Source organism: Merops nubicus, unplaced genomic scaffold (assembly GCF_000691845.1).
Source record: "Merops nubicus isolate BGI_N331 unplaced genomic scaffold, ASM69184v1 scaffold15444, whole genome shotgun sequence".
Classification (NCBI taxonomy): domain Eukaryota; kingdom Metazoa; phylum Chordata; class Aves; order Coraciiformes; family Meropidae; genus Merops; species Merops nubicus.
The window spans coordinates 118545-146000 of record NW_008606443.1 but is presented as its reverse complement, the minus strand read 5'-3'; the positions used below and the strand labels follow the sequence as shown (position 1 = coordinate 146000).

Sequence of the window (27456 nt, the reverse complement as noted above, 5' to 3'; positions counted from 1 at the left end):
CCGCTCTTCTCTAGTGGCTTAAACCTTCAGAAACTTGGGGAGGTGGTTGTGTTTTGTTGGCACACTGTATATGACTTGGTAGAGCGTTCCTGACATGTATGCTACTTTCATGAGAATCTTACAAAACGTGTCTTTGAACTGCAAATCTGTAGACTATAGGTTGGTTTGTTTTGCCTTTGTTTTATATATATATATATAAGCTTCTAATATTAAACAGTAATTTATGCTGTATTTGTAAGAAAGCAGGACTTCTCTATTTTAGTAGTTTTAAGGAAAGATTTAGAGTTGCATGGTTTTGTTTTGTTTGTTTGTTTTTCTGCAGTTGGGACTGCTGCAACCATTTATCAGTCCCTGAAGGAAAGCTGTAAGGCATCTATAAATGAAGATTTAAGCACCTTCCCAGGTAAATATGGCAATGTACTGTGAGATAAGGCAAATTTTATCAAGGAATTGGCCTAGGCACGTTTTATGATCTAGATGAAACAAGCCAAAAATTTAAGGAAACACAGTTTCTGCATTGTACCCAAACCTGCAGACAGGACTGCTGCTGCTTCTGTTACTTTTGGGAACTGAAGTCATTTCAGTAGCTGAGGTGTTAAGAGGTGATTAAATAGATCAGACACAAGGAGTAAAAGAGAAGGGTCTTGACAGGTTGACAAATTTCAATCCACCTTAGTGAGGAAGAGTAGGAAAGGGCTTGCTTCTCATGTCAGCAGGCAACTTGCTATTTTCATTACTCCTATAATATCTATTTTTTTCAGTGGAAGCAGTATTTGTCTGTTAGGTATCAATTCAGAACCCTGAGCCATGAATATGTATTAAATCATTTTATCATCTTAAAATTGATTCTGAAGATCTGCTGTAGTACTTTTAAAAGCTGGGTGTTGTTTTTTTTTTGTTTTTTTTTTTTTTTAATGCTTTCTTAGTTCTTTACTTGGTTTGGAGATCTACTGTTGAGTTGTTAAGGATTGTCTTGTCACAGCTGTTATATGGTTCTGATTCATGGTGGGAAACCACTATAAGCTGTTAAAATTCATGAAGGTGGAGATGTTAACCTGTTTTCAGCTTCTGCGCTTGTTACTGCATAGAAACGTTAAGAGATCCTCTCCTTTTGTGAACTGTGTGAATCATATTTCTGAAAGTTGTGATTTAGTGCAGGTATGATGTAACTCCTGCAAATGGAGAGCAGTATTGCCCAGAATGGAGAAGAGGTCAAAGGTTTTCTTCGTAACAGTCAGAGGATCAGTAATGGACACTTGCCAAGACACTTACCTATGCCTTAATATGTTTAGAATTTATAATACTGAAAAAAAGTAGAAGTCGAGTCATTGTGGCACATTAAATTACTCAAATGGAGTCTTTCAACAGAAATGTTCATTATAGTAGAAAGAATAGATTATAGTGGATTGAGTGTTTTCAATAATTGCTCTATCTCTTTGCAGCATGCTCTGTGGCTGGTATTCCAAGTGTAAGGAAATGGTATTTTGCGAGTCATGTTATTTGTGGTTATTGTCAGGTAAGACATATTTTTTTGCAGAATGTATGCTCCTCAACTGTCTGTGTGTCTCTAGTACAAGTTAAAACTGTGATGTTCATAATTCTTTTTGCTTAATTAATTGCTTTTGCTTGATCAGTTCTGCAGTTCTGACTGGGAGGAAATAAATTTTGACATGCAGGAAAATGAAGACTCTCTCCAAACAAGTATTGATGAATGCCTGGGAGCCATACAAAATTTTGAGGAAGATGACAGTAACAGTAGAGAGTCACTCTCTATGACTGAGTATGCATGTTATTATTTTTATTGAAAGAATAATGATCTGACATTTGACAGTAATAAACCAAGGGAATCAAGAAATTTTAACATGTAAAAGTTATTAACAGAGCAACAGTTAACTGTGAAGAGTACAATGCTACTACTGAAAAGAATTCTATTTCATTTAACGTAGCTTTGGCTTTTCTTAGCTAGAGATTATTTTTATAGAATAACTGAACAGTTTCCTAACAGCTGATGGTTATATACACAAAAAGAAGTTTCTTGCTAATCTGCCTTGAATCTTATTTCCAGTTTTACTGCAGATTTGTTTTGAACTCATTTTGCCTACTTCTGCCTCAGTAAAAGGGGAAAGAAGTATTTCATTGCCTAGGTACATATGTGCAAAATTTTAAAGATATAAGATACTGAATCAAGTAGTTTTTATTAGCTGGAACTTTCTGTTTCTAAATTACTTTGTTTATATTTTGCTTCCAACTGTGTTACTTCTTCATTTTCAGTGTCTATGATGAAGCTGCAGAAAGTCTGCATCAGTTAGCTGATAAACTGCCTGCCCCAGGTAATCTCTTTAAAAAACAATATCATTTGAGTTTATCTTGTTAGTTACTGGTCTAAAAACTCAGCTGGTAAAGTCATAGTCAAATGGAAGTATTGAGAGAGTGTTAGTGTTAGTTGAATTAACTTGTATGCAGCTCTTGTGAGTTGTTCAGGGAACTTGAGCATGATTGGCATTCCAAATCTGTGTACAGAGTAGTTTGATGCTCGTTTCTTTGGAAGGCTGTATTTCAGTAGAGTTTAAGGTAGCTATTTATATAATTACTTTTTTTTTTTCATTTGACATGGCACCAAAGTAGTAATAAACAGGAGTATGAAAATTAACATGCACCCACAGGAATTTTTATGAAAAAAATGGAAGGCATTGACACCAGACTTATATCTGATTTGCCAGCTGATTGCTTGTGGGTGGGAGCTAAGAAGCTGGGAAGGGAGATAAATGAGAACTGTAGGATTTAGATTCTGTAAGCTGGAGACGTGTCACCTTGTGTGTTAGGGTTACATACTGCTGCAGTCCTTGGCTTGGGATAGCAAAGGAACTGAGTGCGGAATGAATGAAAAATAGCAGTGTAGAGGTATCAAAAGGAGGAAAATGATATAGCATAGTTGTACTGGAGACAGCTCTGATCTGTCATATACACTGCTAAGTGGGAGAGAAGGAAGGCGTGGAATTGATGGAACTGAGCAAACAGCAAAATACTTTGTGCTAACTGAAGAGGAGCAGTGAGAGATGGGCTAAAATGTGTGAAGTGTCTTAAACCTTGCTGGATTTACTTGAAGTGGATCTTTAAGCCCATTTGGTGCAGTCAGTGGTTATCAGTAGTTTTCTGTATTTAAATGCTGAATCATTTACTGAACAAGTGGTACTTAGAGTCACATATAACTGTTTCTATAGGCAGAGCTATGGTTGATGTAATACTGCAGGCTGTTGAACAAGATGGACCCAAGCTGAAAGACTGCTTGCCTGCTATTGGTGCCCTGAAACACCTGAGGGAGTGGCACTCTGCACAGGTCACTATTGCAGCAAACGACTCAAAAGGGTATGCCATTCATCTTAGTTCTGTAAAGGAGGTCACTCTCGTTTTGTGTTAGTATATGTCAGTGGTTTCAAATAAAAACAGCTTCTGGAGTACTTTATATGTGTACTTCGAACATACGTAGATTTGTCCTCTATTACCATTTGAGGGGAAGAATTACTCTTGCTGGTTTATTGTAAATACACCCCTCTAACCAGAGGGGCAGGCAAATAAGCAAGTCCTGTTTCTGTGAAAACAGAAGGTAAAATATTTTGTCTTTCTTTTCCATTATTGGTGGCTTCAGTGTGGATATGATATTTTGAAATTGTACTATGCTGCATAGTGACTTGTACTGATTCTAGTTTTCCATTTTTTGTAAAATGAATACATTACTGGTTTTGCTTTAGAAGTTAGATTACCTTTGGCTGTTCTCTTTCTCTGTTTTTGTTGAATTTGGATAATACTCGTGCTGCAGTCATATCTCTACTTACAAGGCTAACTACAAAGCATCTAGATGAGCCAGTGATGGCTACCTGGCTTTGCTCCATCTTTTAGCACCCAGACTTCCTGTGATATGCCTGCAGCTTGCCATTGCTGGTATTGCTTGATGTCTGGCAAAGTTCTTTTGCTGTCATGTTCATGGGGCTTATGAATAACTTCCTTTGCAGAGCCTGAACCAGAAATTCTCTAATGTATTTTACTTTGTGGAATATAAATCTATGTATGTCTGTCTTAATATATAGAAGACCATTCAGTGCTAAGAGGTAATGTGTAAATTCAGTCAAATTGCACTGCGTGTTAATTTGTAACACTAAATTCACTAAGATTAATTCTTCCTTAATTTTACAGGAGCTGGCAGAAGATTGCAGACTACCTATCAGCAGACTTTGTATCTTCAGATAATGTCTTGAATATTCTTGATGTAAGAGATCTCTGGAGAGGAAAGATTCAGATATGGGAAAAAAAGGTAAAATCACTTTTTTTCAGCTGCAGTTATTTTTTTCAAGCATTTGTGTACATCATGTAAAGCATGTATTGTACAGTGCATTTTATGCTTTAAGCCAAATTTGGTTTTAAAGATATAATTCAATGAGGTAATGTGCAACGTGTTGGGGTGGGTAGTAGAAGACCTTGCTTTTTAGCAGGATGAAGGGATAAATGAGATCAAGGCATAAAGGTATGAATTGCAGAAATCCTCTGAAATATTTGCCTTGGAACTTCTTGTTCTAAATTAAACGGTTTGGTATGCATCACAAATCATTGTCACGTAACTGTAAGTCATTGCTGCAAGCACATGCCTGATGTTTCTGCAAAGATCTGCTGGAAATAAATGTAATACTAGTTGTTTAAAGCAGTAATATGTGTACCTGGCTAAAGAGAAATATTTTTTCTTTTTCTTTTGGTCCACCTATTGTGTTTTTTTTTTTCCCCCAGTTTGGGTCAGAAGTTAGGTTTCCAGAATTTTGTATGAAGAGCACTTCAGCAAAGACATTCAGCACTTCACATATAAGTTCTTGTTTTGCTGTTAAAAAAGAGCGACAATCAAGGAATCCTGATGCTTTGCCAGAGGCAAGTATTATTCTTCATCTTTCTTTGAAACGCTAAAATTCATCTGCTTTACTTTCCTGAGAAAATCAGTAATGAGGGAAACCTTAGTCATAACCGAAAATGAAATATAAAAGATTGCATGAGATCGAGGAATACTTCTTTTGTTCCTGTGTGTTCTCAAAACAGGTCCTTAAAAATTTTATCTGTTTTCATGTAGATTTTGGATTGCTTTCATCTGTTCCATGTAGATCTTATTTTTCTTTGCATTTGGATAAGAGTTAAAACCCATTTGATGCACGTTTGATGTTCTAGAAATCATATTTTTAAATAACTTCCTTGTTTCTTACATAGTTACACTCAATATGGTACTGTGAAATGTTTTTTTCTTCATATATTCCTTTGTACTTCTTTCAGATGTAAGGCAAATGCCTCCAGCAAAGCACTTGAGAAAGTTCTACTGAGATAAGATCGTATGTTGTGTTACAGATTTTTTTTAATTTCTTTTCAGGTTTTTCATTACTATGGTCCTACACTAGAATTTTTACAGATGGTGGTGCTTTCTGACCTACCTTCCTTTTTTATATCGGATCTGGAATTTGAGCTGTATCCTTTCTTAAGGATCTAAACTATTACTGCTAGTGATTTATATCAGAAAGAAAGCAATCAGGATCTACCCATGCAAGTAACAGAAGAAGATTGGCAAGGACTCATTCAATTGTGGCCAGCTGAAATAGGCATAGTGATCTTTTACAACTAGACTTTAATGTTGAAAGTCAGGTTACACTAGCAATAACCAGATATTTTTGATATTATTACACAAATACTTTGTTGATGTGTATGCTATTTGTGGGGAAAGAACAGAGAAATGTTTACAGCTGTGCAAGTTTAAAAGAACCCAGGCATCACTTATTAATGTATATAGTGAAGCACACTTAGCTTCACAATATAAAAACATATTTCCGTAAATGTTATTTGTATTGTGTACGTGCAAAATCTGGGGCAAAGTATAGCAGACTTTTCTTTTGAGTTATGTATGCTGCAGAGATCTCAAGGTGTGTTCCTATTGGTTTTAAATTTATGTTCTTTTTTTGCTACTAGTCTTGGTGTAACAATAGTAGCTTACACTTTACAAGTCTGACAGGGTTTTGGATGTATAAACATCTGTTTAAGCCTGCCTGTATTAAAGGTACCAGTGGTGTATTTCATCATATACCATTTCCAATTGTAGTGCTTTGCCTGGAAAGTTGAGTTTTGTATAATTTGTTGTACTGGTGTAGCAAATACTAGGCACTTGCAGTCCACATTTGAAATATGATGGTAACATGATTTGTAAAATAGAGATGCATACAGTTCTTTGTGAAGATGAGGTTCCTTAAACTATTCTGTTCAGGAGCCTGATAAGAAAGAGTATGAGGGAGACATCTATACTCCTGTTGGACCAGATTTCTTCTCTCTCTGGGAAGGTAAGAACTTATTTTCATTTAGATATAGCAGAAAAATGAAGACCTATGTATTGTTCATAAAAGATATATGAATAATATTTTTAACCCTAGTTTCTTTGTAATCTCTTATACTTATAAGCCAGAAAAGAAAGAAGTCCTCCTCCTACTGCTGTACCAAAATTATCTTTTACAATAGTTTTGTATTGGTAAATAACCCAAGTGATTTTTATTTTAGATGAGGATACCAAACATTTGGTGAAATATGTAAGAGTTTGCATTTCTACCAGTTCTTTTAAAGAAAGAGCTAAAACAGTTAAAACACATTCTCAGGCTACGTTTTTAGAGTATGCACATGTTGAATTGGTTTTCAAGATAACAGTTTCTTACATGTTTTTTTTTTTTTCAGTCTACTGCTAGAAATATTGCACATTTGTAGGCTTTTCTAATAGCTCTGAATGCATAGTTTTATTGTTTGGCTATTCAAGCACTTAGGTGTATTTTTCTGCTAGTACTTGTTGGCCTGAAATTTAAGTATAGACAAATGTAATCTAATATCTAATGAATTGGAAAGGATAATGTGTAGGGATGAAAAAAATTACATGTTTTTCAAAGGAAAACATGATGCCAACTGTATCTTTGAATTATCTTCATTCTGCATACTATTCTAAAGAGGTGGTTTTAGGCAGATTATTGAAAGACTTGTAATAGGTAAGATATACCTTTTTATGTAGGAAACAGAAATTCAGCAGTTAATGATCTCTCAATAAGCACAATTTTTACAGCTTCTATGTTGAATGCTGTTCCATCACAACTGATGTGAATGACAGACATGTTAAGATGTTTTTCTTCAGTTGAAGTACATTTGAAATAACACCAAATCAGTAGCTGAAGAATGAAATGTAAAACAGGTTTCAGCAATATTGCCTGTATTGTATTTACTCTCATTAGGTGGGAGCTTTATTTACATTGCCCTGTAATGTGAGCAGTGTAGTGGTCCCATCCCCTGCCCAGCTGAGTACCAAAAAATGGAAGGAATATATGGCTAGGAAACCCAAGGTCATTACTGGTAGGTAAAAGAAGATTACTGCAGGTATATTTTGTTGTGCATCTTTTTATGTATGCATATATATATGGTGGGGGTTTTCTATGTTTGTAATGTAATGCCCTTTTCTTCTCCAGTGAAATTAGGGCAGTGATTGTAACCTTAATTGACACAATGTTTTAGTGAATGTGAGTTCAGCTATGCAGACTTGTAGAGGAAAGTTGAGAATAACATCATGGCAAGCTTTAGGGAAACAGTGCATCTCCTTTAAACCATTTCTGTGTCCTGTCTGCCCACACACCTTTCTAAGGTGATTGTACAATCCATGGGCAAAGAGGTTTGCTTCTCCAGATGGAAATCCAGTATACTTCACTTAGGTGCTTTCCTTTTCTCTTGAGCATTTCCAGAAGCTCTTCAGTGCACTTGCATTAGTTTCACCCTTTCCCCTGGAAAATGCAGAACATGAGGAAATATTGGATTCCTCCATTCCACCTGAGTGAGAGCCAATGTGCTTAGCTAGAGATGAACAGTGTGCCCCTTCTTCCTCCTGGGGCTATGCTGGTGGCAGCCACCTCTTCTTAGGCAGTGTGCAATGCCTAGGAAGTCGATTCAGAAAGTGAGAGAACGGGATCAGTGCAGATCAAGGCCGGGTGAAGTTTCTCAGTCATCCAGTACATCTGCCCTGCAAGTGGAGCCACTGTACAAGTAGTGACTGTGAGGTTTCCAGGGACATCAAAACATCAGGCTAAGAGGAGCTTGGTTATAGCCCAGTGCTTAAAGTACTTATCTAGGACAGAGTAAGATGTAGAATTCTGCCACCTTATGAGATTTTGTTTTTAATACAGTGGTCTGATAATGCGTGTCGATTCCAAGGAACAGTGACTTGTGTTGCCAACTGAAGGTAGCATTTGTAAGCAAGTATGCAGGCATTTGTATGCAGACAGACATGTTCTTTCAGGTTTTGGGATAGGCGAAAAATGGATAGGCATTAGGAAATGCTGTGTAACAGGGCAACTAGCTGAATTCTATGAAGTGGGTTCTGGCAGTGTATAGATTTAAAATGATCTCTGCATGTTTGGAGGTGGTGGAGCAGAGGAGGGTATGATTATAGAGCTTATCACAGTAGAAGCATTTATACTGTATTTAAGAGATACTACTGATGCAGTCAGATGAGCTCAAGATCGCCAGTGTCTGCAAGACCACCTTTGTCCTGTGCTTCAGTGGAAGGATTTTATACAAGTATTAACTATCATGTTATACACAACAGGTTCTTATTAGGTCTTTTGAGCAAAATTTAGACTAGAAGGAGAAACATGGCCATTTAAGCATATTTACTCATTTAGTTTAAAACTTTACTTTTTTTACTGGCTACCACTAATCTGACTATTTCGAAGATTTGCAAATCCATAATCTCTTCAATAGGTGGGAAGGTGCTATTCTTTGAATTGGTAGTTCTCAAATACTGGTTAAAATGAAAATGAGAAATAAAACCATTCCCCTGGGGAATCAGCTTTTAGATACCAAGATAAACTGGAACAGGAAATTATTTCAAATGACATAGGATCAGGGAACAGGACAGTAGTCAAAATGTGTCTGGAATCTTTTCTTTCTTCTTTCCCTGGGTTTATATATTGAGAAATTTCCCCTCTCTTCCCTTGACCCTCCAACCTAAACTTTCCAAGAAACACTGGAATACTTGTTGCTAACAAAAATTTATAATACTAATAAACATCAAGCTCTTCACGAGTTATTTATTGAGACAGTATTGCAAGTACCTTATGAAATTAAGTGATTTGGCTTTTCAAACTTAGTACACCAGGAAGTATTAATTCTCTCAATTTCTACATCTACCCAAGGTGCTGTAAAATATTTTCTATGTAGAAAGATGGCAAACCCATTGTTTCACTGTTACTATCAAGTCCTACACTAATATATTTTCAAAAGTGCATACTGTATGCCAGTGCCAGTGTTTAACACAGGATGTATTTGTCTCTCTCTCAGGCTATGCACAACCGTAAAGCAGTGAGTGAAACTCTTATTAATGCATAATGCAGCTTCCTTGGGAAGAGTGTGCACAGTATTTCCTTTTCTTCTGCAGATGTATGTTCTTTCAGTGAACACTTACCATTATTTCATCCATATATGCAAAAATGCCTAGTTTTACCTGGCTGAGCAGATTCTTCACTGATCATTACATGTGTATCACAGTGTTTTCCTAACTCCTTATTGTTTCATAGTAGAAACAACTTTGCCAATTAAAATCTTGCCTGTTACTAAGACAAATTAAAGAACAACTGGTTGGTGGTTAGACTTTCCAAAGGTACTTTGTAGCCTACATTTAGAAAGCTGGCCCTCGCTATACATGCAGAAGTTCAGAGCTGGTAATGTGCTAGCTGTAAGCCAGCAGCATAGTCAACTCCTCTTAGCTCTGGAGCTCCTTTATTTTATTCTTTTGTTGGCTTTTTGAGAGGTAAATATCAGCTGTAGTTAGTGTGTCTCCCAAAAAGATGTTAGTAAGATTTCTCACAGAACAGAAGAGAGTAGTGAAAGAATATTGATGGTGGTTTATAGCTTGTTCTAAAGCTGTTTTTCTGAGGTTGTTTTACAGTTGTGCCCTGATGTTTTTTAAGTTCCAGAAACTGAACTGAAAGGAGAATCTTTCCGATATTATTTCCTGCTACAAGGCAATGGCTCTGGAGGGTGTAAAGCAACCTTGATTCACTCAGCGAGCCAGATCAATGGTACAGCCGCTCTAGCTGCAGTAAACGGAAAGCTAAAGGCAAAAGCAAAAGAAACAGAGTCAAGTAAGTGTTATTACTTATATATTTAAGAGTATCTGAATGCAGGCAAATGCTACTAAAATTTATATGTTCCTTTGATTCATTCCAGGGAGAAAACAAGGAGGAATATTACATTTTGACTAATATCGCTATTCTTTCAATGGTATTTTTTCAAATTGATAAAAAAAATTAATGAGCTTATTTATTCACACAGTTTACTACTACCATATTTTTTAAATCCAGTATCTAAAGTTGCAGTCAGTCATTTCTCATGGCTGTTATTAGTTGTGTTTTAATGTACAGAGATATCCAGGTAATATTTAATGCCAATCAAATTTGCAAGAAGTTAAAGTGTAAAAAGCATGTTGTGTTTGTGTGAAGACTGACCAGCCCATGCAGAAAATTTAGGTAGTTATCTATTGACAAGCCTATTTCACTGATGGTTTAAAATAAAAACTGCAAGGCTGGCAGGCAAGTTGAGTTTCATGATCATATCTTCAGTTACTTCTCAGGTGTCCTTATCACTGCAGAGTGGTTAGGATATGAGCTAGCACTCATGTCATAGCTGCTCCACTGGGTAAGAGCACTTGTAGACCTTTATCTTAAAGTAGTTGTCCTGTTACAACTACACATGCTAGGTAACTCTGCTGGGTTTGCTCTCAGTAACCCTGACAAAGAGGAAGTGCACAATGACCTGCATCTTAGCCACTCCTTTCCTTATTAGCAAAATAAATCCATGTGCGGTATGACTGACTGCTTACCATTTGTCCTAATTAAAATCCCATTAGTACTGTGTCAAAAGACTGAAAGTCCTTGTCTGTGTGTTGGCAGAAAACTTTTTTTTCCTGGTCTTAAACTTAGGATCTGTTTATCTTCTTTAAATGTCAGTCATGTTAATTGTGTTGTTATATTGGTTTTGTACAGAAATTCAGAAACACTGGTTAGACATCTATTCCAGCTCATCCCCCTGGTGTTCAATTGTAATTAATTTCCTTTTCTTTTTCATGATGAGCCATATTTAAAAGTCCGGTTGTTTCCTTTGAATATGAGATTTTATGTCTGCGATGTTTGTCGTCTTTTAAGTAGTAATGACTTGATGTCTCCAAAGTCCTGTGAGAGAATCTTAATAACAGATTTCTGCTAATCTGTACAGGCTTTCAGATTGCTGACTTTATCAAGTCTCTGCCACATTTTTGTGGAGAGGAGATTGTACAGAGAGAAAAGAAGCTGTCTCATCTCCAAGTGCTTGCCTTGAAGGAATATCTCAGTAAGTAACGGGAAGAGCACTGCTAGTTCTCTAACTAGTATCTAGAAAGGTCTTTATTTCAGCCGTACAGAGCCAAGGACAGTTGATTACTTTGTGAAGAAAAAAGTGGAGCTTTAAAAAGAAACTTTTTGTATTATATCCAAATATATATATATCCAAATATACATACAGAAAGCTGGTGGGTGTTTGTTACGCTAATACTCTGAATGTTTGAGCATAGTTCTGGAATAATTCTGTGGTGATTAACTTTTCCTCTGCTTTGTTTTTTTATGCTTTTCTTTCCCTGAAACCCCTTACTGATGGATGTGACTTTTACAAAAATAAGAATTCTGTTTCGATGTTTTTAGAGGTTTTTTATTTTATTCCTTCTCAAAAAAGTCTTAAGCAGGAAAGGAGAAGTACATATTAGAGATTGGTTACATTTATCATGATACATCTCTCATGATAATAATTGGAGGTCATCTTCTGCAGATTTTTGTGACTTTAGACAGGAGTGCATTTGACTGTCCTCGTTTTTTCCAAGTCTGTTGCTAAAAGGGACTCAATTAAAACCAAAAATGTTTCTGGGAGATTGACTAGATTAGTGACAATGGCATACTGTGAAGATAATGTAAGTGTGTTATCATTAACAGAATACCAGCTTAAGGAAAATAAAATTGCTGCTAATAGTCTTGTCTTCCACCCCTCAGCCCTGCCAACTTGGAATCATTCTCAGATTCCTGTCTAACCCTGAGCTTGGGGATGCTTTAGAGCTTCTGTTTTAGTTTGTTTTGAGTGGGTTACCATTTCCATTAGGATGAAGGCTCCATAGGAGCAGCTAGGATTTGCTACTCATCCTAAATCATATCAGTTACCTGACCCTACATCAGTTATATTGGAACCACACTCCGGCAGCAGCAGTAAAAATGGGTGGGTAGGAGGCTCTGCAGACTGGAGCCTTTCATGTCAAGGCTCAGCAAGTCCAGACATTTGTCTCTTTGGGATTCAAAGCTGGGTATACTCAGAAGTGCACATGTACAGAAATTACAGGACTGTAAAAAGCTGATTAACATGTGATTTCAGCTATTCTCACTGCCAAGTTTTTTCACTTGCCTATGGAATAAACCACCCATACCTTGCTTAAGAGTACAATAGTAAGTGTCAGCTTAGTTCTATTATTGTTTTGCAGTGGGGATTTTCTTGTTCAGTTGTTTTTATTTTTTTTAACAGGCTCCAGTTATTCATTGTTACTTAGCAAGTGCAGTAGCTTTTTTCTTTTTCTTTTCTTTTACAGAGAGAAAAGAATTGACCAAGGAGCCTCCAGTTATTTCTACTGATGAGTTTAAAAATTTGTTAGAACTTACAAGAGAACGTTTTTTGGACCTGTACAACACCAGTCTCCCTAAACCTGTTCTACAGAAAGTTCCAAGTAAAACTAGGTCATACCCTGTGACTTCTAGTGAGTATCATTATTTAGACAATACACTGCTTATTCCCTTCCAATGTATTTTCATACCTGTTACAAATGTTTTACTAAAAGGAGGAGAGACTTTTACCAGAGGGATAAATAGAAGGAAAAATATAGTAGCTTTCTAAGCTTTTTTTTTGCAGGATGAAGCTACATTCATGTTGACTATTTTCTTCCTTTACCTTGACAAAAAAAAAAATGATGCAGAAAACATTTCTGTTAAGAGCACCAGGCAGATTTTTCTTATATTTATACACTTTTATATCTATCTATCTAAAGAAATACGTATATATAAAGAACTTTACACACCCATATACCTATCTGCCTTTAAAGAATAAGATTCTTTATTTCTCTTAAGGCTCATCCATCATATATTTCTTGCAGAATCTGATTTAATGGAGCCAGATCCATTGGAGTGGCTAGAAAGACATGTTCTTCAGAATTTGGAAAACTTTGAAAAGAACAAACAAAAAATGAGGTAATGGTTAAATACTGGAGATTTTCTTTTTAGTGGCCATCAAAAATCACTCTAGAGTATTTGTATATGTTGGTAGCTGTTCTCTAAACTGTTTCTGTCCATTTCCAAAGTTGTGTTTAAAGTAGTATTGTTTTGATTTTTTAATTGACAAAACACAAGTGAAAGTTAGCTAAAAGTAACATAGTTCTGAAACAAAATTACCAAAGTGGCCATACTAGAAAATAGTGGCCATGGTAGAAAAACATACATATGCTTTTTTTCTCCCAGCATGCCCTGAGGCATAAATAATAAAAGTTCCTGTCAGCAGGTATGATGTGTTTCTGCTATCCTCATATGTCCTAGTCAATACTTAGTATCAAGCCTCAAGTAATTTTAAAGTAGAAGATCTTATTTGGTTTATATTTGAAGTTTCTGTTTAGTTTTGGTTTTTCTTTAGTGTTGTTTAAGTGAAACCTGAAGACCTTTGTGTCACTTGATAGAGCCTATTTATTTCCAATTAGCTCTTGCTTTCTGTGAGACTTAATGATGTTTGCTGCATCTTAACATTTTTGCTGACAGACCTTTAGAGCTGGGTGCCCAACTGGCTTTTTCTTAGTCATTTCCATCCTAGAATCACAGAATGGTAAGGGTTGGAAGAGACCTCTGGAAATCTAGTCCAACCATCCTGCCAAAGCATGTTCATCTAGGGCAGGTTACACAGGAACACATCCAGGCATTCCCATTTTTGTCTTTCAAATACCATAGTTGGCCATGGCCTAGATTGGAGTTCTACGTATCAGAAATTCTCATGTTAGATCTCTGTTTTCTCATGGGTATTATTTTTAGTAGTAGTGTTATTATTGGCTTTTTTTTCTCAAACAGGTAAAGTTCTTCCTTCTAATTAACTTTTGAAAAGCTTCCTGAAGGACCTTTCTGTTTCACAGTCAGTTGACATTCATTTCATTGTATTCTTAACTGGTTATCTTCTGCTTACCCTGAATTGGTGTGCAGCATGTTGCTTAACAGTAGAAAAGAGAGAACCTTGCTATACTTGGCTGAGGACACTAAAAAAAAAAAAAGAAGTGACTTTCTGGTTCTGTTGCTGCATATTGTATCTTTTGCATTTTTTTAAACAGGAATTAATTTCTGATCCTCCAGGTCCATAAATGGAAAAAAGGAAAAAATAATATTTTTCACGTGTGTTACTTCAAAAGTAAGCTCTAAAATCTTGAAGAAATTATTTTCTTCAGTAGGATGATAGAAAATTGGTATCAGATAAACTTTATCGTGAACATCCGTGTAAATGTTCTCAAGGAGCAACCTTGTTCATTTTACTTTGGAAACGTGCTTAATTGCTCTGGACTAGCACGGATTTTATTTTTAATAAAAATTTAATACAAATAGTTTGCTACATTTAAAAGGGGAAAAAAAATCTTAGCTTGGTCTTTTTTTTCTTTTCCTTTTTTCAGAGGTTCTGTGTTTGCCCATTCATCTGAGCAATTGCTGGGGCACAAAGATAGCCAGCGGGAGTCATTGACATTGCTCGATGCTAAAGAATTACTGAAATATTTCACACCAGAAGGGCTGCCAGTTGGTGATCTTCAGCCACTACAGATTCCCAAACGGTATAAATCCAGCATGTTAAAACCAAAGAAGACCATACTCAGGACTGATGCAGGGGAATGTGAATAATGACCAAATGAGTCTCAGAAAGGCCTAGCTGGATTTGAGTTCCTAACTTGAAACATCCTTGCATCGCATGCCTGCCAATGGAATCAACTGTTATGGTCTTCCAGTTGGTCTTGCTATTTAGTTCCTTCAGAATCTGAAATGGCCAGAAATTATGATGTTGTCATCAAATAATTACATCAAATGATCATTGCCATGGCTATGCTACAAGCTGACACCACCATGTGTGTGTCTTTTACCCAAAGAGCATTTGTAGCAAAGAGGAAGTTACTGTGGTAGAACTTTAATTTTATTGGTGTGATTCCTCTCATTTAGAGGAAGAAAGCTGAGATGGAAAGGCAACTAAAGTGTAAAAAAGGCAATAGGTGAGCCTATTTAACTGTGTTTGTCTCATGTCATGTTGGCCCAACATTTCTACCTATTTTTTTATATGGTAAAGTGGTCTTTAAAGGAAACTTCTCTACTCTGACTGCTTTGCAAGTGTTCATCCTTACTGTGTCTGCTGGTAGGTATTAGTGTATTAGCCACTGCTTTTTCAGTGGGAAGATTGATACAAGGAGTTAGTGGAGTAATTTTCAGGATATGAGCATCTGTTAGAGCTGGGGCCAGCTTATATGAGAGTCAGGTAGTACTTGTAGAAGCAGAACCTATTCTAATTGTCATAAATTGCTGGGTAAGCAAGACAGTCTTTGCAGTTACTAGAGTTGTTCTATTAGTTGACCTTTTTAATGTCAAATAATAGAATGTATAATGAAGTGATTTGAAACAGCCCTCTATCCATTTTAAACATCATTATATGTAATAAATTAAGAGAGCTTGTGAGAGGGAAAGGTTCTGCAGGACTTTGGAGACTTCTGTAAAATACTTATTGGAGCTTTTAATCTAACCTAAAGGTGTTGTGAGGAAAGAATTCAAGCAAGTTAGAAAATACACAGTGAAGACTGAGAGTCTCCTACAGAGTTGTTAGTTAATGAATGCAGATGATTTGGGATCTTTGCAATAATGTAAAATATTTTCATTCCAGTTAGTTGGGTGGGAAAGAAATAAATAACTTGTTCGCTACAAAAAAAATGTTATTTTAGTCCTTGGTTTTTCAAAAGCCTCCAAAGACGCTTTAAAGCATAGAATACTTTGATTCTCTTGATTTGCTTTGAGCTGTAGTTGAGTGAAGTCTGAATTTGAGGGAGTTTGCCCCAGATTGCTTGGGTTTCTGCTGGTTATTATGAAAGAATATGATGCTGAAACTTTTGCTTTGTAGTACGTTACTGTAATGTGAGTCTCTCTCATAATACTTAGAGATCTTGGCTATCTAAGGGACCTGTAAAGCCAAAATCAAGATACTACATAATGAAGCAGACTACATGTTTTTGCTTGAAGGCTACATGGTCCGCCAGAGACTTACACTGTACATAAGTATTCTGCTTGATACAAAAAGAAACCAGAAAACCTGTGAAAATCCATTGCTAGGTTGTTATCTGGGAGGTGGTGGCACACTCCCCTTCTGACACACCAGGTTGCTGTTACTGTTGTGTCCTGCAGAACTCTGGTCTCCAAGCTGCTCACCCCCCTGGCAGGTGCTCTGACTAGATTCTCTGGAGTAATGAGTAGCTTTGCACAGTAGGTGTTTAAGTACAGTGACTACAGACCCAAACTGTCCTGACCAGCAGAAGGAATAAGGGGACTTTTTGAGAGACAAGTGAATTAAAAGTGTTTTCACTTGTTTGCCATTTTTGAGTTTAAATGGATATTTGATAGATTAGAGTTTTGGGGGATAGTCTTTCTAAATGACCATCTTGCTAGATTTGGTGTCACATCTTTCTTGGGTGTTTTTCCCGGATTATTTATCCAATTATACTGGTGCAGAGAGAGTCTACATGAATAGAACTCGTAGCTGTGTGTAAATTTCAGATACTGCTTCTTGCCTTCATGTCTTCCCTCCTTTAGAAATACATGGGCTGTGACTTTACAGGTTGTGCTAGGATCTGGCACCACACTCTTCCCGTCTTCCTAGGGTTTATTCTGTTGAACTACTTTGAAACACATCCAGATGATTTAGTTTTAGCGATATACTAGCTGGAATTCAAATATCATGGGAGACAGGTGATTAATTATGAAGCACGGGAAGGGTGACTGTTAGGTGAGACAGCCTGAAGCTGGAAGGAAGGAATTCATAGTTATAGCACTGGATTGAGAAATGGGAGGTGAGTTGCCAATCCCTCTCAGTTCATTCCTCTACAAAGGTATCCCATTGTGAAATGGGGTGGTAGTTGTTTGGTTTTATTGATAATTATTTGGAGCAGTAACCTTTAAACTAATTGAAATCTCTAAGAGCTTCTGTAATAATAATAATAGCACATCTTAGTTAGTTGAACTTAAATTCTCCCTTCAATAAAGACTTAATTTTCAGTTGGTTCTGTAACCCAGGGGCTTAGCTACAGGGCATGTTGGTTTGATGTTCCCTTGTTAAGGGATTTCTTTATAACTTTTTTTGAAAGTATGATTTGTCCTGATTGTAACTAGTTAAAATAGATCTGTATTTTTTTTCCTTTCAGTGAAAACACATTCCGTTTGACACCAGAGCTTACTCCTCGGAAACTCAGATGTTTGCCTTTTGAAAAAGCAGCTGGATGCCACTATCATGGACTGGAGTAAGTTTCCTGGCTTCTTTTCCCAAAATTATTTTTCAGCTTCCGGTTGAGGTATAACTAGAACCATTTCAAGCAACACGAACATTAATAAAGGAAAACTTGATGTATTCTTTTCCTTCATTGGAACAACTTTTCACATGCCACTTCTCCCTTTCTTGCATTTGTTTTCTTCACTGCTTTAAATTGGAAAAATGCCATGATGATAATGTAGAAACATTGAAGTTTCTTATTCTATGTTGTACTGCTGTAGCTATTCTTAGTGTGTCTGAAAATTTTAATTCAAAATAGGAAGTGGCAAGAGGAAGAGGGTTCATTAGTATATATCAAGTCCCTGGAGCATCGTGAGTGAACTACATACATAGCTGCTACTTTAAATTGTAGGCACTACCAGACTAATAGTAATGGGGTTTATGAGACCTACTGTGAAGCTGTTTGTATATTCAGGAAACCTGAAACAACACCAGCACTCAAGTGTTAGTGGTAAGAATCTTCATAAGGGTCAATGTGGTTAGGACTGTATCTAGTCCCAGACAGACAGCATTAGTTATTTGTCAAAGCGTCAACTGGCCAAATATTATATAACGTAGCTAGATAAAAATTGTTTAGAAAAATATGAATATTGTCATTGAGACTAGAAAAACGACATATGCAAACATTAAAGTAGGTAACTCAACATAACTCTTCTGTCTAGACAGCATTTTAGTCTTAGCAGCATATATATAGAAATGCAGTGGATACCAAACATAGGCAGTTCAGTCTTCACACGAATTCCTGCCACATCTGACAGTCACATTTTGAGATTAGCAGAATGTGACTGATGACACTGCTGGTAGTTTTTTTCCTATCAACTGCACAAATAGTTTGGTTAAGCCTGTGTTTAATATCTGGTAATTTTAGTCATGTTCTCTAGGGAAGTGAAGCAGTCATTCTATCTGCTTGACTGTCTGTTTCTTCTCTTTTTCTATATGGTAACTCATGAACCTCTGAGCCTTTTTAGGTTTGTAACAAAAGGCACAGAGAGGCAGCTGGGTAGGTAGGAGATAAGCAGGTTTGTCCTCCTAGGTGTGGGAAGAAAGCACTTGCCCGTGGTTTGCTGTTCCCTGGTAGCTTGCTGACCTACCTGACCACAGCAGGGAGTGTGCATGAGGATCCAAATTAGGCACAGCACAGCATGTGCTGCTTCTGTGGCAAAATATGACAGGCAGAGACTACAGGGAGGCTTGGATATTGTGGAGAGGAGGGAGATGCTGGCATGTTAAGGTTACAAGGACAATGTGCTAGCAATGTGGAAGGGAAGGAGTAGAGTGCGATGGTAGAAACTAGTGTGAAAGGGAGGAACCTGCAACTGTACCACCAAAATATACTGTAGCAAGAGGATCATATGATCTTTTGGAGCAGATGTGTTTTATACCCTGCAGTTGTGATTGCAGTTTCCATCTGCATAGCTGCTGTATTTATATTTGGAAGTATAGTTATGTCAACAGAACCAGGAGTAGCAGTTATGATTAAATCAAATTTCTGGTGTAATGAACCTGTGCCAGACACTGGAATTCTATGTTGCAAAGAGAAAGTAATTGCCGTTAAAGCAGAGTGAGTAAAATGGCAATTTAACTTGTAAATATAAAACCAGTTTTATCTTTGTAGGGGATGTGATTACTCAGGGGACTGAGAATATAAATATGGAAAATCAAATACCTTGAAATTTGTAAGTTAAGAGAACTTACTCTTATCAGATAATGAATTTTTTTCTAGTGGAAAGTCTTACTCAACTGTAGAAATGGATACACTGGTCTGTTATTAGAAAAGTGAATTTCTCCCTGAATATGAAAATACCCTGAAGAAAGTGGAAAAATCAGATCTAACAATCTAATATGACTCTGTAATAAAAGTAGAGAATATGTCTAAGCGTCATAAGAGTAGGAAACATTGCTGAGTATTTGGAGAGGGGGCGGAGAGCTCATGTTCAGAATGCTTGTTAAGACAAGGATGGAAAAATATTGGATAGTACTGTGCCTTTCCCTAGTAGAGGTAATGTGTGTTACTGGGCAATGAAACATTGGTCTCTTACAAGGAATCTTGGAAATCATTTACACAGGAGAAAAATTTAGTTAAGATATATTTTGTATTATAATTCCATGAGTATGCTTCACTGAGTTAGCACTGTTCATTTGTTCTCTTTCAGCTCCACCAGTTTCTCCTTTTGATTTGGTTGATTAAGCCACTTATTCTTTGTAATCAATAGGAAGCTGGGAAGCTTGTGCTTGTCCAGTGACACTTCTCTATATTTAGCACTTAAAAAATGTGAATCTCTCATGTAACAGTGCTTATCTCCAACAAAGCTAAAGGTTGCATTTCCAAAGAGTGCAGTTAGCAAAGAATGTATATTAATTATAATTTAAAACACTTACCATGCCCTATCTTCCCCATGGTTACATTCAATTAATGTAGTCTTACAGCAACCTCTTTTTTGGCACAACCTGGCTCTTCCTGAAATTGTCAGTATTGTTGAATTTTGGAATACCTGAAGAACTTGTATTTTGCAATTTAAATAAATTGAAGTCCTTCGGGGAGTTTTCTTCAGGCATTTCTGATGTGGTTCTCATACAGTATATACACTGAAGAAGTCTTCGGTGGGTTGGTTGGTTTGGTTAGGTTTTTGTTTTTTTTTAACTAGGAAGGTTGCATTCACACAGGAGGAAATGGAGGCATACTGTATGATCATGTTAATGTAAAGTATATAATTTTCTATATAATGACCTGATATTTTCTATGTCTCAAAGTTTTGGTGGATGCTTGTAAAGTCTGAGGTCTGAAGGTGCTGTATCCATTATGGTGTGCTTGAGTTCATTGTGTGTTTGGGTTCAGAGCTCTCCTCTTCACTGTTTCATTGGAGTGTTAAGCTGGTTAGCATGTTAACAAGGGTAACATCTGTTAAGTACAGGCTGAATATGAAAAACAGTAATATCTAAAATAGACTGATGGTAGAAAAGTAACACAGGGCTGACTGTTAAGAACAAAAAATCCACTGTCGGCATCCTAATCCATTGCTTACTGTGCAAGGAAAATATTCCGCTGGTGTCCCTGGAAATCTTATTTGTAAGACCATGAGGTAAATTCTTACAAGTATTTTACGATTCAGCTTCTTTGTTGGAGGTAGATTGAAGTGTGGCTAAATCCATCAGGCTTCTGTTAATTTACTGGCCTGTTTTAAGTTACCTTTCAGAGCAATACACCACTCCAAACAAAAAAAAAAAAAAACACAAAAAACAAAACAAAACAAACAAACAAACAAAGAAAACAAACAAAAAACACTTTTGGAGATTACATGATACCAAAACCCACAACAGACCTTACTTTTGGCTTTGGTTTTAACTTTTTTTTTTTTTTTTTTTTTTTTCCCTGATTGTAATAAAGCAGAGACTTTCTTTCACGGATTTCTCACTTATTTCAACTTTAGGTATTGTCTAGATAACAGAAGATCCTTAGAGAGAGATATGGGGTATGCTGAGCTTCAAACTCGTCTTATTCGCTGTGAAACTCAGACTACATGCACCAAGGAGTGCTGCCCTCTACCAGCTATCTTGAGCCCTCTCCCATCTCCTGCAGTCTTGTCAGAGCCTGGAAGTGTCCCTGATGGAGAGTCTTTACAAAGTGAATTCAAAACAGAGGCATCAAGGCTGAAACACAGATCAAAAGAGTTGGATTGCTTTTATCCCAAGAAAAGGTAATGCACTGAATAAAATGAATCTTTAGCATGAAATATTTCAGTAGTCTCATGTTAAATCCATCTTTTCTTTCATCTCAAAATGTTTTGAGTGAAGCTATATAGACAAATGTTCTAGTTGTTTAATTCTCTTGTGTGGGCTCATCTTTTGTTCTCAAGTGTGACCTCTCATTGATAGCGTTAGATTAATCAAAACCATGCAGCACAGGCACCTTTTATTTAAGATATTTGGGAGTGCATCTTATAAAGTCTCAAGTGCCTTTGAAAAGATGACAGATAGCCTCTTCTAGGATCAAACCTGTCAGTGCTATTGCAATACAAACAAAAAACTAAAGGTTTAGAAAGTCAAGCACTCTACAAAGAGAATAAGTGAATTCCTAATCCAAAAGACTGCTGGTACAAGATGACCTACCAAAATTCAAACTTATTGTCAGCCTTGGGTATTAAAGTCTTTTCTGGAAGTCTAGTTTTTAGAAGACTTCCCTTTGTACCTTCTGCCCCACTCTGAAGATGCAAACTCTGTGTCAATAAAAAATTGACTGCTATGTAACACTACTTCTGAATTCACTTTTTACTGAATTCACTTCTTCCTTCTTTCCACTTTGATACCATTTACAACCTAATAACAGTAAGCCTTTCACAGAGGTATGGTTTTAGGAGTATCCATGTCTTTTGCAGTTAACTGAATAATTAGAAAAGAAGATGAACTTGTATTTAACACTTCATAAATTGGAATTTCAGAATTACAAACACTCTTACAGTTGAAGTGTCAAGTATTACAATGTTCTAGTAGAATTCTAATACCTAACTTCCTGAAGTTAAAGATGAGCTGTGACATTCCTGTAGGGACAAAAGAAATTAAGATACTTTCAAGAAGTTTTGTCTTAGCCCAAGATTGGAGGCCAGCAAACACAACTTCCTCGCTATCTAGATGAAGGGTCCATATGCAAAACTACCTGTTCTTCCAAAGAGTTTCTCTTCTTAATTGTCTAGTTTCTTCAGCTCCTTTCTACACTTTTAATCAGAGGTGTAATGAATCTATGTATCACACCTGATGAGTCAACGTTTTCTAATGCAAAAAATGTTATGTAATGGAATCCTGTCTGCTGTTTTCAGCTGCTGTTTGCAAGAATGTATAGTACTTAATACTCTTAGCAGCAGCATCTATAGGAGAAAGTAGGACACTGAAAGAGTCAGTACAAAATCTAAAAGTTCTTTTGATTATTTTTTTTTTTTTCTTTCCAGGCTAACCAAATCTGAGAGTACAGATTCCCTTGTCTCTCAGGCAAGTGGGAATAGTGGGAGTCACTACTCAGTTGCTGTAACAAAGAGACACTCTGAAAGATCAGTTTCTGTAGCTTCTGTGCCCTTGAAACAGCTTGGTCAGCCCCAAAAAGTAACCACTAAGGTTGCCTCAGCAAGTCACTTAAGTGCAACTGACTCTGAGACTTCAAAGCCAGCGAAGGAATCGAGATCTCAGAAACATACAAGGGTAAAGGTCTATGTTGTTTGTTTCATGAACAAGCATCTTCTTTACTTCTTTCCATGTGACCTGATGGGTTTTTTTTAGCTCGGTGGACTGTCTTCATCTCTATTTGTTATCATTAAATTTCATTCTGTTCGCTTGTGTAATTGAATCCTGAAGGCACTGAGGAGAGCGCTACAGAAGCAAAGAGTGAAAAAGTATGTAGTATATCATGACAAGGGAGTTAAGGCTGAGAGGGATAACAATTACAAATAGAAAAGATGGGAATGAATTTCAATGAATAGGAGTTACGTAATGTGGAAAATGAATATAAAACCTGAAGGCACCAAAGAAATACCTGTGCTGGAAGCGTCAAAGCCATTGTGGAAGAACAGACTGTACTCAGAATAAAAAGATATACTGGTAGTTGCACAAGTCCACTAATTGTGCTAATGTTTAAATATTTTGATCCAAAAATGTGTAATTAATAGCTGTATATGTTAGTAATGCTGCTTTTAAAATACAGTACACAAAACTGTTTCTGGCTTGGTCATACTAATTTTAAATCAATCCCAGGGTGCTAGGGAGGACACTGCATGAATGTTGCTGTTGTACTGTCAAAGGCAAGTTGGGATGACCCAAGTAAGCATAAATTTGTGTGACTCATTCAGACCTACAGCAAAGATTTAACATCTCTCCTATAAAGAATGTCAGAGTAAATTTTCTGATCTGGCTAGCATGTGATTTTTTTTTTTTTTTTTAATATTTTTAATATGGATCTGCCAAACGAGAATATCAAGATAAAGAAAAATAGCATGTATCTGCAACTATGTAGTATTTTGGGGAAGAGAAAATCCAAGCCATTATGAATTCTTTTTTTCTCTTTCAAACCCCATGGGAATATTCACTGATTCTTTACGTTGCTTCGACATGTAAGCATTTCCTTATTTTTTGAGATGAAGGAAGTGGAAATAAATTGTTTAATAACTCTGCCCAAATTTGGTCAGTGGGTTCCTGATATTTGGCCAATAGATTAGTGACAGAGGAAGATAAAAGATAAAGCGTTTGTGGTTTGTTTGGGTTTTTTTATTCCCTTTGACAAATTTCATACCAGTAATTGAGATGCACTTTTGAGTGTTTCTATTTTTCCAAGATGCTGCAGGAGGTGGTTGCTAAGACTCTTCAAAAACATGGGATTACAGAGGATCACAAGTGCTTTGCACCATGCAGCCAGCGTCTGTTTGAGATATCAAAGTTCTACTTAAAGGTAACTAGAAGACATACTCCTACAGTTGTTTGTTCTTAGTTAAGTGAACCCATTCCTGAGTAAAACTTGAGATGGACTATATGATATTCAGGCTTGATTAAGCTAGTATTTTGTAGTGATCTGTTAGTGTGTAGGGTGCATGGATAAACCTTTGGACTTGTTCTCAAATGCAGAACCCAATTTTACAGTATATTTTGATGGTTGTTTATTTGTTTTTGAACATTATAAAGAAGTAGTTTTTATGTGAGATCACATCTTAAAGCAGTGGTCTGTTAGGTAAGGTCATGCTTGTACTGCATTTCTTCCTTAGCTGTCTCCACCTGTAGCTGTGACAGCTCAGCTGCTCCTTTGTTCTGTGGCTCTTGGCTCAATAGGTAACTTAGACAACTGCCTCAGAAATTCTAGTTCCCTGACACGCTCACAGAAGTCCTTGTAAATGCATTGTAAATGTGTACAACCATCTAACACATACTGACTTGGCAGCACCAAGTAGTTCTGTACTGTAATTCTACAGTAGAATTGCATCGACCTCATTGTTAGGAGGAGATGAGAATTCCTTTCATAATACCTAGGAGACTTTGTGAATCAATGCTTGAGCCCATGTTACTTAATCTGGGCACAAAATCAAGTTAAATTCCAGTACAGGGTGTTTAAAAGATATTGCTCACAAGCTGAGCTGCTGTTGCTTATTTGCGTGCATTTAGCCTACCACAATTTGTGAACTAACTCAGCTAAGTCAACTTCAGTAAAGGTGATTTAAGCTAAATGAAGTTGCAATTGAAGAGGGCTGAATGCTTACACAGACAATTAGAGCATCTTGCTGATGAGCACCAACTTCTTAAATAATTAGAACACATTTGCGCAGTCATTCTGTAAGTGCTCCCAAAATCTCTCTGAAATATGCCCTGAAGGAAGATCTTCTAATCCAAAATCAGAAAGAGGTGCAAGTAGGGATGACAGAGCAGGGCAAATCAGGTGGGTTCACAGTTCCATCCCAAGTAAAGAGCAAAAGGAAGAGTACTGGAGTGATCGTGTCCTTTGGAAAGCTGATCTGGAGAGAGGTGTGGCAGGGCTTTGTTATCCTGAACTTAAACATGTACACTGATACGATGACCATAGGTATTATTTTCCATTTGAGACAAGTAGTAAATGAATTTTCTTAGTTTTCCTTTCTCTTTAGGCAAAGTTATGTGCTTGCTTTGTTCAAGAGAGTGGGTTAGATTTGGCTAATTGGACTGTGGAACAGATGAGTCATTATTAGGTTTTTAATTTCTTGCACTGATTCTCTTCCTCCTGTCCTCTTTGCCGTTCTTTGCTAGACCTCTCTGTTGCAATCTAAGCACACAGTTAATTTCTGTGTTTATATAGAAATAAGATTTCAATCAAGACTGCAAGAACTTTGAATAACATTTAAGGAAAGCAAACAAACAAGCAAAAAACCCTAAAACTTTCCTGGAACTGTGCGGAAGGTTAGGAAAAATGTGATTCCATTGTATGTTTGAGTAGTAGGTTTTAACTGCTCTAGGGAAAGCTGCAACCCATTGGAGTAGATTTAGAATATTTTATTTTACTTTTTTTAAAAGCAGTGTCAAGCAATTCTTCTGTGGTTCTGAACAAGGTGATAATAACATCCTGGTTATTAGGACTCTTATAATTCAATATAGAGTGAGCATATGAATTTGCTAATTTCTGGGGCTTTGTGTTTCATTTTTAGGATCTTAAAACTTCTAGAGGACTTCTTGATGAAATGAAGAAAACGGCAAATAACAATGCTAAACAGGTAAGAGCATTTGGTTTTTTGTTCCTGTAACTAGCCAAGTCTAAATGTAGCTGTGGCAGTTTGGCTGTAGGATGGTTTAATACACAGCTTTAAGAGAGGAAGAGATGCATTCCTTTGGCTGTGGGTCTTGTTTCACCCTCTGATCTCACAAAAACTTTCTCTTGATCAGTAGTCCCATGGAAAATTTCCAGTTGCATGTATTCAGATTTTAGATGGTGTTCTAATTATAGCTGTCAATATGATGTGCCTCAGTGAGAAATGGAAATGAAAGGCAATAAATGTTTCCACATCATTGGAAAAAAAAGGGCGAGATGACATTTTTCTTCATTTGAGAGAAGCCTGGATCATTTGGGAATTCATCTTTCTTTGTGTTGAAGGAAATACATTTCATTTCAAAGGTTAGGAAGCAATAAAGAGGTCTATAAAAGGAAGCAGATTTCTTAAAAGGAGCTATGAATATTAGTAATTTTAAGATTGGGAATAACTAAGAACCAGGGATATCAGATGAACTTATTTCTGTGTAAGGTGGGACCTATGTGAATAGTAGCACAGAGTACATGGTAGGAATAAATATCCCTGTCCTCCAGTAATGAAGTAAATCTTTGATTTAAACTCTGAAAAACATGCTGAAGTGACTCCATGATTTAAAAAAAAAATAAAAATGTAGGTATAAGCATATGTACAGTTTTGAAAGTCATAAATTACATGGAAGGGTTTAGACTGGGGTAGTTAAATAGAAAACCCAAACTTTCAAGGAAAACTGCTAGAGATCCCCACAGAATTTATTCTGAGAGCAGCATTTATTGTGTTCTGTACTGTGCTCCCTTGTGAATTTCAGCCTACAGATCATAAGGTTTCAAAAACTAATTAGTTGTAATGTTTTGGGTTGAACTGGGCTATTTTGCTGCTACACCCTTTCTCACCATTATCTTTGTTCATGGAGACAATAGATAGTTTTATGTACGCTTGCTATTGGCAAAAGAGGCATTAAATTTGGGGGTCTCTTAAGCTGGCCACCTCTCCCTGTGTTACAGAATATTTTGAAACTACCTCATCAAAAATGCAATTGCCCATGACTAGTCAGTGGTCTGAACAAGTGCCTTGTTTGGGAGACAGCAGTAATCATGGTGCTAGATACAGCAGTGTGCAAATTATCCTTTATTCTTCTTCTATGTCACTAGGAATTTTTGGTGCTGGAAACACAAGCTGTTCAACACTGCTTGTGCACCTCGTTGCTAGTATGTGGAGAGAGTGGGGTGAAAGAGCTCAATTTAGAGGATATAAAAATACCTTCTTCTGAAGACAAGGCATTCTGTAAAATGAAATAAAATTCTTGGTAGCACCGTATCTTCTCAAGTTCATTAACAACTCTTCTTTCTTTTGAATTGGTTACTTTTAAATCCTGTTCAGTAAATACCACACAGATGGTGATAAAGGATTGATTGAGTGCATGCGATGTTTTCAACTCCAGTTCTTGAAAGCAACTTATGTAAATCGTTTGTTTTCTCATTTATTTTCCCAGGTGATTGAATGGGTTTTGGAGAAGACTGGCAAGTAG

The 27456-nt window shown here is 36.7% G+C and overlaps 1 protein-coding gene across 1 annotated transcript; it reads left to right on the top strand.

Annotated features, from left to right (window-relative positions):
* Nucleotides 1–322: 322 nt before the first annotated feature.
* On the top strand, nucleotides 323–27456 carry MTBP (MDM2 binding protein; the record flags this gene model as incomplete). Its single annotated transcript, XM_008939652.1, has 21 exons — nucleotides 323–403; nucleotides 1443–1516; nucleotides 1635–1780; nucleotides 2272–2330; nucleotides 3222–3366; nucleotides 4192–4309; nucleotides 4777–4911; nucleotides 5399–5493; nucleotides 6281–6353; nucleotides 7281–7398; nucleotides 10005–10178; nucleotides 11308–11421; nucleotides 12695–12839; nucleotides 13227–13346; nucleotides 14795–14950; nucleotides 17567–17662; nucleotides 21120–21386; nucleotides 22632–22878; nucleotides 24005–24118; nucleotides 25833–25898; nucleotides 27421–27456. Coding segments are annotated over 21 exons (2579 nt in total), but the record flags the coding sequence as incomplete, so codon positions are not given.